We start from the raw sequence: 13374 nt of genomic DNA on the forward strand, positions 1-13374 counted from the left end.
ATACGTTACTTGGACGTAGAGGCCTGGTTTCCTCAATTAAACCTTTTCTTCTTTTAATATTTTCTTCATTATCAATATAGGTTCCAAAAGTAAAAAGCAGTTTGTACCAAAGTTGTATCAGAGCTCTGGAATGGATCAAAGAGTCGAGCTGCTCGAACAATCAGTTCAGTCTCTTTCAGGTGGTCAGGAAGGCATCGCTAAGCGCCTTGAAGAGCTTTTCTCTCAGCTCAATTCACGGATGGACCGATTGTCCATTCAGTCCTCTCCTGGAAAGGGAGTCGAATCTGAGGCACACACCCCTGAGTCTAAAACCAACCTTACTCGTTCTGGGAGTACTTCTTACACTCCTAAACTGGTAAAACTGGACTTTTCACGTTTTGATGAGAAGGAAGACCCTACAAGCTGGGTTTGCAGGGCAGAGCAATTCTTTCAATTCCACCACACGCCGGATGACGAACGAGTTAAGATTGCCTCATTCCATTTGGTGGGTGATGCACAATTATGGTACCAGTTACTTAAACAAGGGAATCCTGTAATTACATGGGCAGATTTTAAAGAAGGATTTTATGCACGGTATGGTCCTAACCAACTTATCGATTACATTGGGGAATTGTCGAAACTTCAACAGTGTGGTACCGTTCAAATGTACTAAACTCAGTTTGAAAAAATTATTGGCGAAGGTGGGGCCATTATCACAAGCACGACAAGTTGGTTGCTTTGTCAGCGGGTTGATCTCATCCATTAGAACAGATGTGCAGGCCAATCGGCCGAAATCCTTATCTGAAGCGATCGCACTAGCAAGGTTGTATGAAGCCAGAAATTCAGTCCAAGTGAAGGGGACCTCCACAACGTCCTGTCCAGCATTTCAAACATCACGTCCCTCACCTGTAATCAGTCAACCAGCAGCAAATCCTGTAAAACGTCTGACTTGGGATGAACTCAATGAAAGAAAGAAATTGGGTTTATGCTTCAAGTGCAATGAGAAATTTGGACCTGGCCACCGATGTAAAAAACTCTTTTCAATTCAAGCAGTTTTAGAAGAGAGTGATGATGATATGGAGATGGAGATAGAAGAGCAAGATCAAACAGAGGTACCTGCAATTTCCTTACATGCAATCTCGGGATTTGAAGGACCAGACACGATGAGGCTTAGAGGGAAATTGGCAAATCAGTTTGGCACTATTCTAGTGGATTCTGGCAGCACCCACAACTTTGTGAGTGAGAGATTTGCACGGAAAGCGGGCATAGAACCAACTACAAGCAAAAAAATTAAAGTGCTTGTTGCTTCTGGGGAGGAACTAATGAGTTCAGGTAAATGTGCACAAACTGAAATTCTGGTTCAGGGAGTTTCAATTATTGTAGATTTATACATTTTACCTTTGGAAGGCTATGATGTGGTTCTTGGAATACAGTGGCTGCGAACATTGGGGCCAATAATTTGGGATTTTTCAGATCTTCTCATGACGTTTAATTTGGATGGGAAGCAAGTGATTTTGCAAGGATCAATAGTTCCAGATAATCAGCTTATCTCAGCCTACCGGATACTTGTCTACAGTAAAACTTGGGATGATCATATTAAACATTTGGAGGTTGTATTTTCAATCTTGCAAATTCATCAATTGTTTGTAAGAATTGAAAAGTGTCAATTCGGCCAAAGGGAAGTTAAGTACCTTGGTCATGTGATTTCTAATGGTGGAGTTACTGTAGATCCAGAGAAGATTGAATCCATTCAAGGTTGGCCGAAACCCACTTCTCCAAAAGCCTTGCGGGGATTTTTGGGCCTTTGTGATTATTATAGGAAATTTATACAACATTTCGGGAAGATAGCCAGCCCTCTAACCAGGATGTTAAAGAAAGATGGTTTCGAATGGACCCCAATGGCAGAAGAAGCATTTGTCAAATTGAAAAAAGCTATGACTTGTGCCCCAGTGTTAGCTTTGCCGAATTTCTCTAAAAAATTTATTGTGGAGTGTGATGCCTCGGGGACAGGGGTAGGAGCTGTGCTACTACAGGAGCGGCCAATTGCCTTTTTCAGTCATGCTCTACAGGGCAACCATCTTCTCTTATCCACTTATGAGAAGGAGATGCTAGCATTGGTACTTGCTGTTCAAAAATGGAGGCCCTATCTTCTTGGTCAGACTTTCATTGTGCGGACAGACCACCAGAGCTTAAAGCATCTATGGAGTCAACGAATTACAACATCAGCCCAGCAGAAATGTCTATTTAAATTAATGGGCTACAGTTTTACCATTGAGTACAAGGGTGGCAAAGAAAACATTGTGGCTGATGCTTTATCCAGACGTGAAGATGACGAACAGGTGGGGGGACACGTGTTGGCAATCTCTTGTCCAATCCCGAATTGGATTGATCCGATCAAAGAAGAGATCATGGCTGATCCTGATTTGCAGAAAAAAATTCAGCAGATACATGATGGGGAAGCGCTTGGTCCATGGGAGTATAGAGATGGAATTCTATTTTTCAAAGGTAGAATATTTTTATCCAGGAATTCAGCTCTGTTGAAAGATATAATAGAGCAGTTTCATAACAGCACTCATGAGGGATTTTTTAAAACTCTTCATCGGATACGATCAACCTTTTACTATCCTAATCTCAAGAAAAGAGTGAGGGACTTTATTAGGGAATGTGATGTTTGTCAGAGGCATAAGATGGAGCACAATTCTCCGGCTGGACTTCTTCAACCTCTTCCCATTCCCAACAAAATTTGGGAAGACATTTCCATGGACTTTATTGATGGACTCCCAAACTCCCAGGGTAAGTCTGTGATATTTGTGGTGATGGATAGGCTCTCAAAGTATGCTTACTTCATTCCTATTTCCCATCCTTATACTGTTGTAACGGTTGCTAGAAAATTTTTTGATAATATTTTCAAGTTACATGGAATGCCACTGACCATAGTTTGTGACCGGGACCCTGCTTTTACAAGTTTATTTTGGAGAGAATTGTTTGACTTGAATGGCACCCGGTTCAATTTTAGTTCAGCTTATCACCCCCAAACTGACGGGCAGACAGAGGTGGTAAACCGTACTTTAGAGATGTATCTCAGATGTTTCACAAGTTCCCAACCGAAGTTATGGACAAAGTGGTTGTCATGGGCTGAATATTGTTACAATACAAGTGTTCATTCTGCAACAGGGAAGTCTCCTTTTGAGGTAGTTTATGGGAGATCACCTCCTGCACTTCTTACTTATGTTTCTGGTACAACCAAAGTCCAGGCAATTGAGCGGGAATTGGTTGATCGTGACATCATGATTAAGGAGCTTAAGGAAAAAATTCAATTGGCTCAGAATCGCATGAAGCGGGTGTATGATTCGAAACATCAGGAGCGTGAATTTGAAGTTGGTGATATGGTTTTTCTTAAGTTGCATCCCTATAGACAGCAATCTCTGGCTTTGCGGAATAATTTTAAATTAGCAGCAAGGTTTTTTGGCCCTTTTAGGGTGCTGTAGAAAATATGAAAGGTAGCTTATAAATTGGATTTGCCGCAAAATGCTAAGATACATCATGTATTCCATGTATCTCTTCTTAAGAAACAGATTGGGACCAAAAGCGTTGTGCTTCCACAGTTACCTTTTTTTCATGAGCTTGGGGAATTAATTCCACATCCTGTAGCAATTCTGGACAGCAGAGTTTGATGCAAGAAGTTGGAGGTGTTGATTCACTGGCAAGGGTTGCCCCCCTCTGAGGCCACGTGGGAAGAGTTAGCTAGAATTAAATCCAGCTTTCCAGATGTCCTGCTTGAGGACAAGCAAATTGTTTAAAAGGGAAGGAATGTCACGTGTCTTTAATTTAGCTTTTGAATAATTCTTGCTTTGAATAAGTCTTGATTTTATTTGTATTTTATTTGTTAGTTGCTGCAGAATAGTAGTTTGCTTCCTTGTATTTAGCTTGAAGTTGTTAGCTTGTTGGCTATTTAAAGTGAATGAAATAAACATACCGGGGGAAGAAAAAAAACAATTATCAATAGTTACTTGGACGTAGAGGCCTGGTTTCCTCAATTAAACCTTTTCTTCTTTTAATCTTTTCTTCATTATCAGTATAGGTTCCAAAAGTAAAAAGCAGTTTGTACCATTTACACAATTTGTTATGTTATTTAAATCCAAGTTTATTATTTATATACCGTCTAAAAATTTCTCCTCTGACTTAGAGGGTGCGAGTTTTTAAGGAGCTTTATATCACAATTTAATACAGAAATAATATAAGAATTAAATCATCAGATAGTATGTGAAGTGTTGAAAAAAGAAACATGCAATATCAAGTTCATAGATTCCTAATCAATAACCCAGCCGATACGTACTAACAGCTAATAGATAAAACCTAGAAGATATCAGGCTAGATGATGAAGTCTAAGCGTTGAGAGAGGACAAAAAGACGAGTAAAAAGCAAACCAAAAACCAGAGAAAAGTTGGATGGATTAAAGCATAGAGACAAGGATAAAGCCACAAGGCGGGTATCCGCTAGGCCCTTAATCTGGGTGTTAGTCCCGCTAAAGGTATTTCATGCCACAGTCACAAAGCAAGTATCCACCAGACCCATAATCTGGGCGTTAGTCCCACTAAAGGCATTTCATGCTACGGCTACAAGGTGGATACTTAGGGGTGAGCATTCGGTCGGTTCGGTTCAAAATTGAACCGAACCGAATAAACTGAAAACTGAAATTTTAGTTTTTATGAAAATCGAACCGAATCGATTTTGGTCAAAAACCGAATCGAACCGAACCGGTCTGATTCGGTTCGATTCGGTTTGGTTTGATCGGTTTCGCTTTTTAATATTTTTTTAATTTTTTACACTTTATTTTTAGTATTTTAAAATTTAATTAAAATATTTTAATTTTAATATAATTTAATTTCTCTATATTATTGAAAAAACATATTATTATCTCTAATCGGTTCGGTTCGGTTTTTTCGGTTTTTTTCTGATCAAAACCGAACCGAACCGAAATAACCGAAATTTCTGAAATTTAAAACTGAACCGAACCGAAATATATAAAAAACCGAACCCAATTTTTAAATCGGTTCGGTTTGGTCGGTTTTTTCAGTTTGAACCGGATTCTGCTCACCCCTATGGATACTTGCCAGGCCTCTAATTTGAGTATTAATCCTACTAAAGATATTTCATGCCATGGCCACAAGGTGGGTATCCGTCAAACTTATAATCGAGTGTTAATCCCGCTAAAGGCATTTTATGCCACGACCACAAGGCGGGTATCCGCCAGTCCTCTAATTTGAGTGTTAGTCCCGCTAAAGGCATTTCATGCCATTGCCACAAGGCGGTATCCGCCAAGCCCACAACCCGGGTGTTAGTCCCGCTAAAGGCATTTCATGCCACGCTCACAAGGCAGATATCCGTCAAGTCCATAGTCTGAATATTAGTCCCGTTAAAGGCATTTCATGTCACGGATGTTAGTCCCGCTAACTAAGGCATTTTATGTCAAATTATAAGGCCGATATATACCAATCCACATAATCCAGGTGTTAGTACATTTTAATTCGTATTTTTTCGTGAAAAGCAAGATGAATAGAATTTAAAATGCTCAATTATTGGCATGAAATAATGTAAGGGAGGTATAATTAAGTCTCAATTTACTAGGGAACAAAACCCTAAAATTAGGACCCTTATCTAGTAGTAGGAACATAGATCAACATTATCAATAATATTTGCCAAAAGAACGAAATGATTCTTTCCTTTCCAAGAAAGAAACTTGCTTTCCTTCTCAAAATTTTGCATAGTCGAGAATAAAACTCAGCCAAATTAGATTATCATATTATTATATAATAGTCATAAATCGTTACTATTTAAATTTTGATAAAAAAAGTCAATTTTTTTAAAAAAAAATCAAATTTCATCTTCCGATGCAAATAAACCATTATTACAGTACTAAATTAATTAATAGAACACTAAATAAATTGCGTAAAACATAATTTACACTCACAAATCCGATTAAGTGATAACTTTATTTAGCATTTTAATAATAATTTAATGGTAAATTTTGATGTAAAGGTAAAATTTAATATTTTTAATTTCGTCATATAATTAAAAGATAAATTTGATTTTATATTTTTTAAAATATTAATTTTTTTAATATAATTGGCTCCAATTGGAGTTTAAATTTGGAAACTTCCAGTTTTAGACACCTTTAATACTAGTGAATTAAAACTGATTGATTTAAAATTTTTAACTTTCAATATTATAAATTTGATTTTTTTTTTCAAAAAAGGTTGATTCACTTTTCCAAAATTGGAAAATAGATTTGCATTTTTTAGTTGGGATTTTTCTATGCTAGTAAAATTGATTTACCAAGTGGTAATATACTAAATTATTAAGGTGTTGCTATCTCATCTATTAGATCAAGTAATTTAATCTCTATTTATTTACCGAAAATAATTTATACTTTAAAAATACTTTTTATGAAAATATTTTTTTGTGAAAATTATTTTTTCTTAAAATTTTCTATTTTGTAATTTTAATTTAAAAATAAAAAATATTAATTTACATATAGTGTATTAGTAAGATTTTTAAATGTAGAAAATAATTTTTTATTTTGAAAAAAATATTTTCTTTAAAATGACTTAATTTTTTTAACTGAAAAATATATTTTTTATTTATTATTTTTTAATATTTTAAATGTTAAAAAATATAAAAAGCATTTTTTTAAAATATTTTTCATAAACAAATGGAGCTTAGTTTCTCAGCGCAATACATTTTAGTTAGATTTAAATTTGAGAATTTATCATCTTTTAAAAAATTTAGTATTACATTATACTCGACTAAATTCTAATATTAAAATTTCAACTTTTTAATGAAATCTCAATTAGAATTTGGAATATCGAAATCCAAAATTTTATAAGGGTAAAATGAGTTTTTATAAAATAAATTTTACACAATTTATAATGTTTTTTTTTTTAATTTTGAAAAATTTTAAGATTCGTCTGTTGAAAATGGTTTCTCCAGTCATTTATAAAAGGGTTTCAGCCCGAAAAGAAAAAAACTCTTTCTCCATTTTCAGGCAGAGATAAGTCCAAGCATTCTCTTTGATGTTTTCGAGTTGTTCCTTCATTTTCTCTTCAAAAAATTCACAATTTTTCTTCTCGATTTTGAAGATCAATGTTTTGGGTTAAGAGTTTAAAGTCAAAAGTGTTCAAACATCTTTCTTCTCTCTCAAAATCCTTGTTGCAGTTATAGATTCATCTTAAGGAGGTAAGCAAATCCTTACCTCTCTTCTGTTACTTGAGTTTTTAAAGGAAGCATAAGTTGTTTCAAAAGTTTGGCTTTACATGCAAGATCTTTTAAATGTTTTGGATTTAAAATTTGAATATTGTGCTTTAATCCATGTTTAATGAATGCATGTGGATTCTTTCCTTATTTTTATGTTGTTTTGTGACCCTAGTTATGTTTTTGAGTAGTTTTATAAGTCTATGTATTGGTTTATTTGCGTTTGGGGGCTGGATTTAAGAAGCAGAATCAGGTTCGACATGAAGCCAAAATTCAAGTTCGGCCGTCGAACATGCATCTAAAAGCAGCCATCTTTGGCCTCCAAAAATGCCTCTGAAAGCTTGACTTTCGAATCTATAAGGGGACTTTAGGCCGTTTAGTCTATTGCCAAAATTTCCCTGTCCAGCCGTTTCCCGTATATTTTTTTTTATATATTTATAGGGGTTTCTTGGTGTAGTTCTAAGAGCTATAAAAGTTATATTTGGTCTCTCATTTATGTCAATCTGCATAGGATCGAACTTGGGAGACCATAGAGGCTAGTAGTAAGACAATTGTTTCAGAGCTGGACTTTAGTTAGCCAGAGGTGAGTAGGACTAAATTAAACTATTATTTTAAAGAAATCAAACATTTTAAGTATGCTCATATATTATAAATGTCATGTGTATATGATTAGGTTATATTGTATTAGAATTCACGAATATGATGTATTGTACAATTAATTATTGTTGTGGATGAATGTTGAATGGCTCACTAGCCCTCGATCATGCTACGATATGTTAGGATGGATATGAAAAGATTAGGGTTGCACATTTTACGCCCCTAGCATTATGTTACAGAAAGATCATGGTTGTCTATTCTATGCCCCTGACATTATGTAAGAGAAAGATCAAAATTGTCCATTCTACGCCCCTAGTACTATGTATATGTTATGTTTAAGAAAAATTTTTGAGCACCCGTTGTATGCCGGGCACTATTAAAATTATGGAGGGTTACTGGTAATAAGTGCATCTTGATGTGAATTGTTTGTATTATAATACATTCATACGATCATATATTTTATTAAACTATTTTATAATTATTTTTCTACTCACTAAATTCTTGTAACTTATCTCTTTCTCATAACCTCAGGTTTGGAGGACCAGAATTAATTCAAGAGGTTAGCAGTATTGTATAGTATAGTTTTGATATAATAGTATAACTGTAGACATATACTATATATTGCGGATTAGAATTGTGTTTTGCCCGAATTTTCTTTTATAATATTTTTATTAATAATCTTATTATGTAAAAGTTTTAACGTTTAAATTATATTTGAACCAAGTGGAGATATGTAATGATGACTATACTAGAACTTTTGATAAGGGTTCTAATATGAGTTTATATTTTCAGTTATGCTACATGCACACGTCGAGTTTTGGTTCATGAGATAGAAATGTTTTTTATATAATTTTATTATAATGTTTGAGATTATATTAAGCGAAATAGATATATAGTTAACTTACTACGAATTCCAGAGACCTTAAGTCGACCTAAATTCTAACGCCGATAGTGATTTGATTTTCAGATCCTTATAATTAAACTAAATTTTATAATTAATTTCTTTATTTTATTGGCATAATATTATTTCATAAAATATATGGCACTTAAATTATTTAATTTCATTTTACGTAAAATGTTTAAAGTTTGTTGATGTCTGTCATCACATAAGATTATTAATATTAATTTTTCTTATAATAGTATATGTTTGAAATTATTTCTCTAAGAAATGCAAAACATGGTAGCTTTTTGCCTAGTTGATGCAAACTATATATATATATATATATATTCTCATATTGGGATTTTGAAAAAAATAATTTCACATCAAAATAAATAACCACTTACCACATTTTATAAATGTGATAAATATTATTACATTTAATTTATCTGTTAATCTTTCAAATTTGAAAAATACAGTGCATTTTTAAAATGTTAGAAAATTTATTAATTAATTATTCTATTAATTTTAACTGTTAAATATTTTATTATTTATTTTTTATGATTTAAAAAAAATCATTAATTAGTCTCTTTATTTCATAAAAAATCTATTAATTAATCTATTCGTATGAAAAGTATTTTACATTTTTTTGCATTACTTAACGGTTAAAATTAACGAAATGATAAATTAATAAATATTTAAAAATATAAAAGACAGAGAATTTTGATAAAAAAAATTTTAAAATGAAAATTAACAGAAAATTTTTTTAAAATAATTTTTTTTAAGTTAAAAAATAAAATTTTTCAGTTCAAATAAAGAAAAAAATCAATAAAATTAAATTTTTGTGAAATTTTTATTTCAAACAAAAGAGAGAGTGAAATTTTGTATGGGGAGGGACGGAAAGAAAATTCATAGAAGAATATAAAAAAATTGGTTTTATTTAGGAGAGGATAAAGAAAGCAGATGGATATAAATTTTGGTATAGATGGGATGCAAGATAAGGACTTGTTTCTAACTAAATTTTTCAAACAGAAAGTGATGTTGTGCATGTGTACTCACTTCACTTGTCCACCTCAGTTTTTTATTTATCATGCTTACGCTACATCTGTTTTCCATTTAAGTATCTCTTTCACTTTCTCTGTCTTTTGGAGTCATCACTATTTAATTTAAATAAAAAATTAATCAAATCTATTTAATTCATAATAATAAATCCAACTAGAACGTCAAGTTTAAAATTTTTAAAATAAAAATAAATTTCATATATAAACTATTAATTATAAAATGTAAAATTAAACATGTTCGAGAGTTATTTATTCTCTAATGAAATGTGCTATTTACAGAATGATATACTATTAAATTTTATTAGTAATTAATTTTAAATAATTTAAAATAATATTTAATCAAATTTAAAATATATTACATATTTAAAATAATTATAGCATTCATGAAGTATCTTATAATTTATGTAAATGAATTCTTTTTTTTTTTGAAATTAATGAATTCATATATTATTAATAGTCTAATAAAAGGTATTATAAATTTAACTTAAATTTAATAGTTGTTGTATCTTTGTGAATTTTATTTTATTCTTTTTTTTTAAATTCTTCACTTCGTTTTTTATTTGAATATAATTTTATGGTTCAGCCTAAACATAACAACAGTCCAATTTAAATTATAAACCAGATCGATTAAATTTGAAATTAAATTAATTAATTAATTTTAAAAATGGTATTTTCTTTTGTGAACTTAGTTGAAACTGAATCGATTTATTGAATCAAAATCGATCGATTTAAATTTATAGTTTTATTTGATTTCGATTCGATTTTTTTTAAAAATAAATGATTTTATAAAATTATATCACTTAAAATTATACTTATATATTATTAAATAATTAAGTTAAAATTTATTTTTAACTTGTAAAAATATTTTTCTATATTTAAATGTAATATTATTTTATTTTTTATATTATATGTAAAATTATTTTATTTTTTATCATATAAATGAATATATTTTAAATATTTTATTTAATAATATTTAAGATTTATATTTATTTTTTTATATTTTATTTGAATTTTTTACTTTTAAATTTTTTATATTTATTTCTATTTATTTTATTTAAAATTTTCACTTTTAAATCTTTTTCAAATTAAAATTGAATTATTTATTTATAATTTAAATTTAATTAAAAATCATAAAAAGTGAATTATAGCTGCTTTAAAATTAAACTGAAACTATTAAAAAATTAAAATAATTTTGAATCTCTTAAATTCAACAGTTTTCGATTTAATTCGAAAAATAAATCAAATGCTTACTCTAAACTGGAGCCGGCTCGAAACTGGCACATAGCCACGTCTACTCGGAGGTATGGAAGTTTGTGAGAGCGCAGAGGCGCGTGTTGGAACGGCATGGACGGAGGAGCGGCGGACACAGTGCCGAGCGACACTCTGACACTGGCGGATTGGGACTGTGCCACTGCCCCAGCTTTCGCGATAAAAAAACGACCATTTTTTTTTTTCCGTTTCTCTGAAAAAAGAAGTAGAATTTTTTATAATAAGATGAACCAATAACGGAGAAGAAGAGGGGGGAGTGTGGTCCACAGGAGGACACGAGGCTACCAAGGATCGAGGCATGAACCGAAGCATAACTGACACGTGTCCGTTAAAGGTCCAGGGAAGGTCCATTTGTCCAGTGCATTATGACCCGGACCGACTGGCGATAGCCAGTAGCTTCCTTTCTGGCATGCCTTGAAAAGCAACGAGAGAATTCACTCCTTTCCATATTAGAAACATTTCAATTCTCTTCCAAAGCAATCTCTTGTCTTTTGGCCTCTTCTCTCTCTCCCCCTCAATCTGCTCTTTTATTATACATACACACATATATATATATGTGTGTGTGCTCAGTTTGCTCTCCATAGCCAGCCTCAGTCTCTTTTTCTTCCCTTTTGTTTAGTGTTTTCTTTAGAATATTCTTTTGTTCCTCAAATCTTTTCTCCAAAACATAAGGATGACTGGTGTATCAGATGGAGAAAGTGTTTCTCTCGATCTTCTCAAGAAGAAAATGGCGGAGTTTGCTCAGGAAAGGGACTGGGATCGATTTCACAGCCCCAGAAACCTGCTTTTGGCTCTGGTACGTTTATATTTCTAATAAATTTTTGCTTTATTCTCTTATGGGTTACTGTTTGGTTGATTTCTGATGAAAACTTTTCTCTATCTCACCCAGAAAAAGAAGGAAAAAGATCATATAATAGAATTTACTCCATTATTGCTGTGCTTTTCTTTCATTATCTATTCGATTTTCATTATTTGACCAAACGAATACAACTGATCATTTCTTTGTTTTCAATTAATTCTTCTGGTACCAAACTTCGAGTGGGCCTTTTTGTTTCTTCAATCTCAAGTTAGGGTTTTTAATTCCTATTTATCCAAGTCTTCGACCACCCCTTTATTTATCTCTAGTCAAAACCAGACCATCTTTGCTAATATATCATCATTTTTGTTTTTTCTGCAACAGCAATCAAAAGAAAACCGACTTTTTTAGTTTTTACACTTTCTTGCTTTTTCTCTGGTCATTGTGAAACGCCCCACAAATCAAAAAGGGGGTTGATTCTTGATTTGTCTTTTTCTTTTTTAGCAGATTGGATTATTTGATTTTGATTTTGATTCACAGGTGGGTGAAGTTGGAGAACTATCAGAGATATTTCAATGGAAAGGAGAGGTGCCAAAGGGACTCCCTGACTGGAAAGAAGAAGAGAAAATTCATCTTGGTGAAGAGCTCTCTGATGTTCTGCTGTATCTTGTGAGGCTATCTGATATATGTGGAATTGATTTGGGCAAAGCTGCTCTAAGAAAAGTAGAACTGAATGCAATCAAGTACCCAGTAGGCATGTGCAAAGGCTCTTCAAAGAAATACAACAGCAATAATGACAATGACACACTCTGAACTGATGATCTGAATCAGACCAGTTGACTGAGAAACCTTTTTATTTTTGCCTGCTGCCCTGAAACACATCCTTGGCTTCAAGACTTTTTGGGCCTTTTTGTCCAGTTTGTGCCTTTGTCTGGGAGATAGACAAGTGTTTTAGGTATTTAGTAGAGTTTTTTTTTTTTTTCCTTTTCCATGTGGCAGAGGTAGCAGGCAAGTGTAGGAGTAAGCAGACTGCATGGAAATTAGTATGGGTGGCTTTGTTTTTGCTTTTATTCTTGGTTTTTTTCAAAACCCTTTTGACATATGATGTGATCTTTTTGTAAGAATTATGAAGAAGATAGACCAAAATGAACAAACTTTGTGTCTTGGTATTAATCAAAATCTAAAAGCAAATATTACATTTATTTTAATAAATTAGCTACATTTTGAAAAATATATATTAACAATTTAGGCTCTTTGGTAATATGAGTCATTTTAACGAAAAATTAATTAAAGGAATGACAATTCATTTCATAATTTATTATTTAATCATACCTTTAACAGTATTTTTTTATATTATAATGACATTATATTATCTATTATAATTTTATTTTATATCTAAAATATTTTTTTATTAATTGTTATTTTTGAAAATAATTATTCAAAATATTTATTAATATTTAATATTTTAATATGGATATTATTAAAAAAATATTTTCTTAGTATATGTGAAATAGCAAAGTGACAAAGATTATATGTTGGTTAGT

General features: G+C 32.0%; 1 protein-coding gene across 1 annotated transcript; it reads left to right on the forward strand.

Annotated features, from left to right (window-relative positions):
- The first annotated feature begins 11476 nt into the window (after positions 1-11476).
- On the forward strand, positions 11477-13001 carry LOC110629698 (dCTP pyrophosphatase 1). The gene is made up of 2 exons (XM_021776788.2): positions 11477-11830; positions 12371-13001. The coding sequence occupies exons 1-2, from the start codon at positions 11708-11710 to the stop codon at positions 12641-12643; spliced, it is 396 nt and encodes a 131-aa protein (XP_021632480.1). The 5' UTR covers positions 11477-11707; the 3' UTR covers positions 12644-13001.
- The last annotated feature ends 373 nt before the right edge of the window (positions 13002-13374 follow it).

Source organism: Manihot esculenta, chromosome 13 (assembly GCF_001659605.2).
Source record: "Manihot esculenta cultivar AM560-2 chromosome 13, M.esculenta_v8, whole genome shotgun sequence".
NCBI classification, from domain to species: Eukaryota; Viridiplantae; Streptophyta; class Magnoliopsida; order Malpighiales; family Euphorbiaceae; genus Manihot; species Manihot esculenta.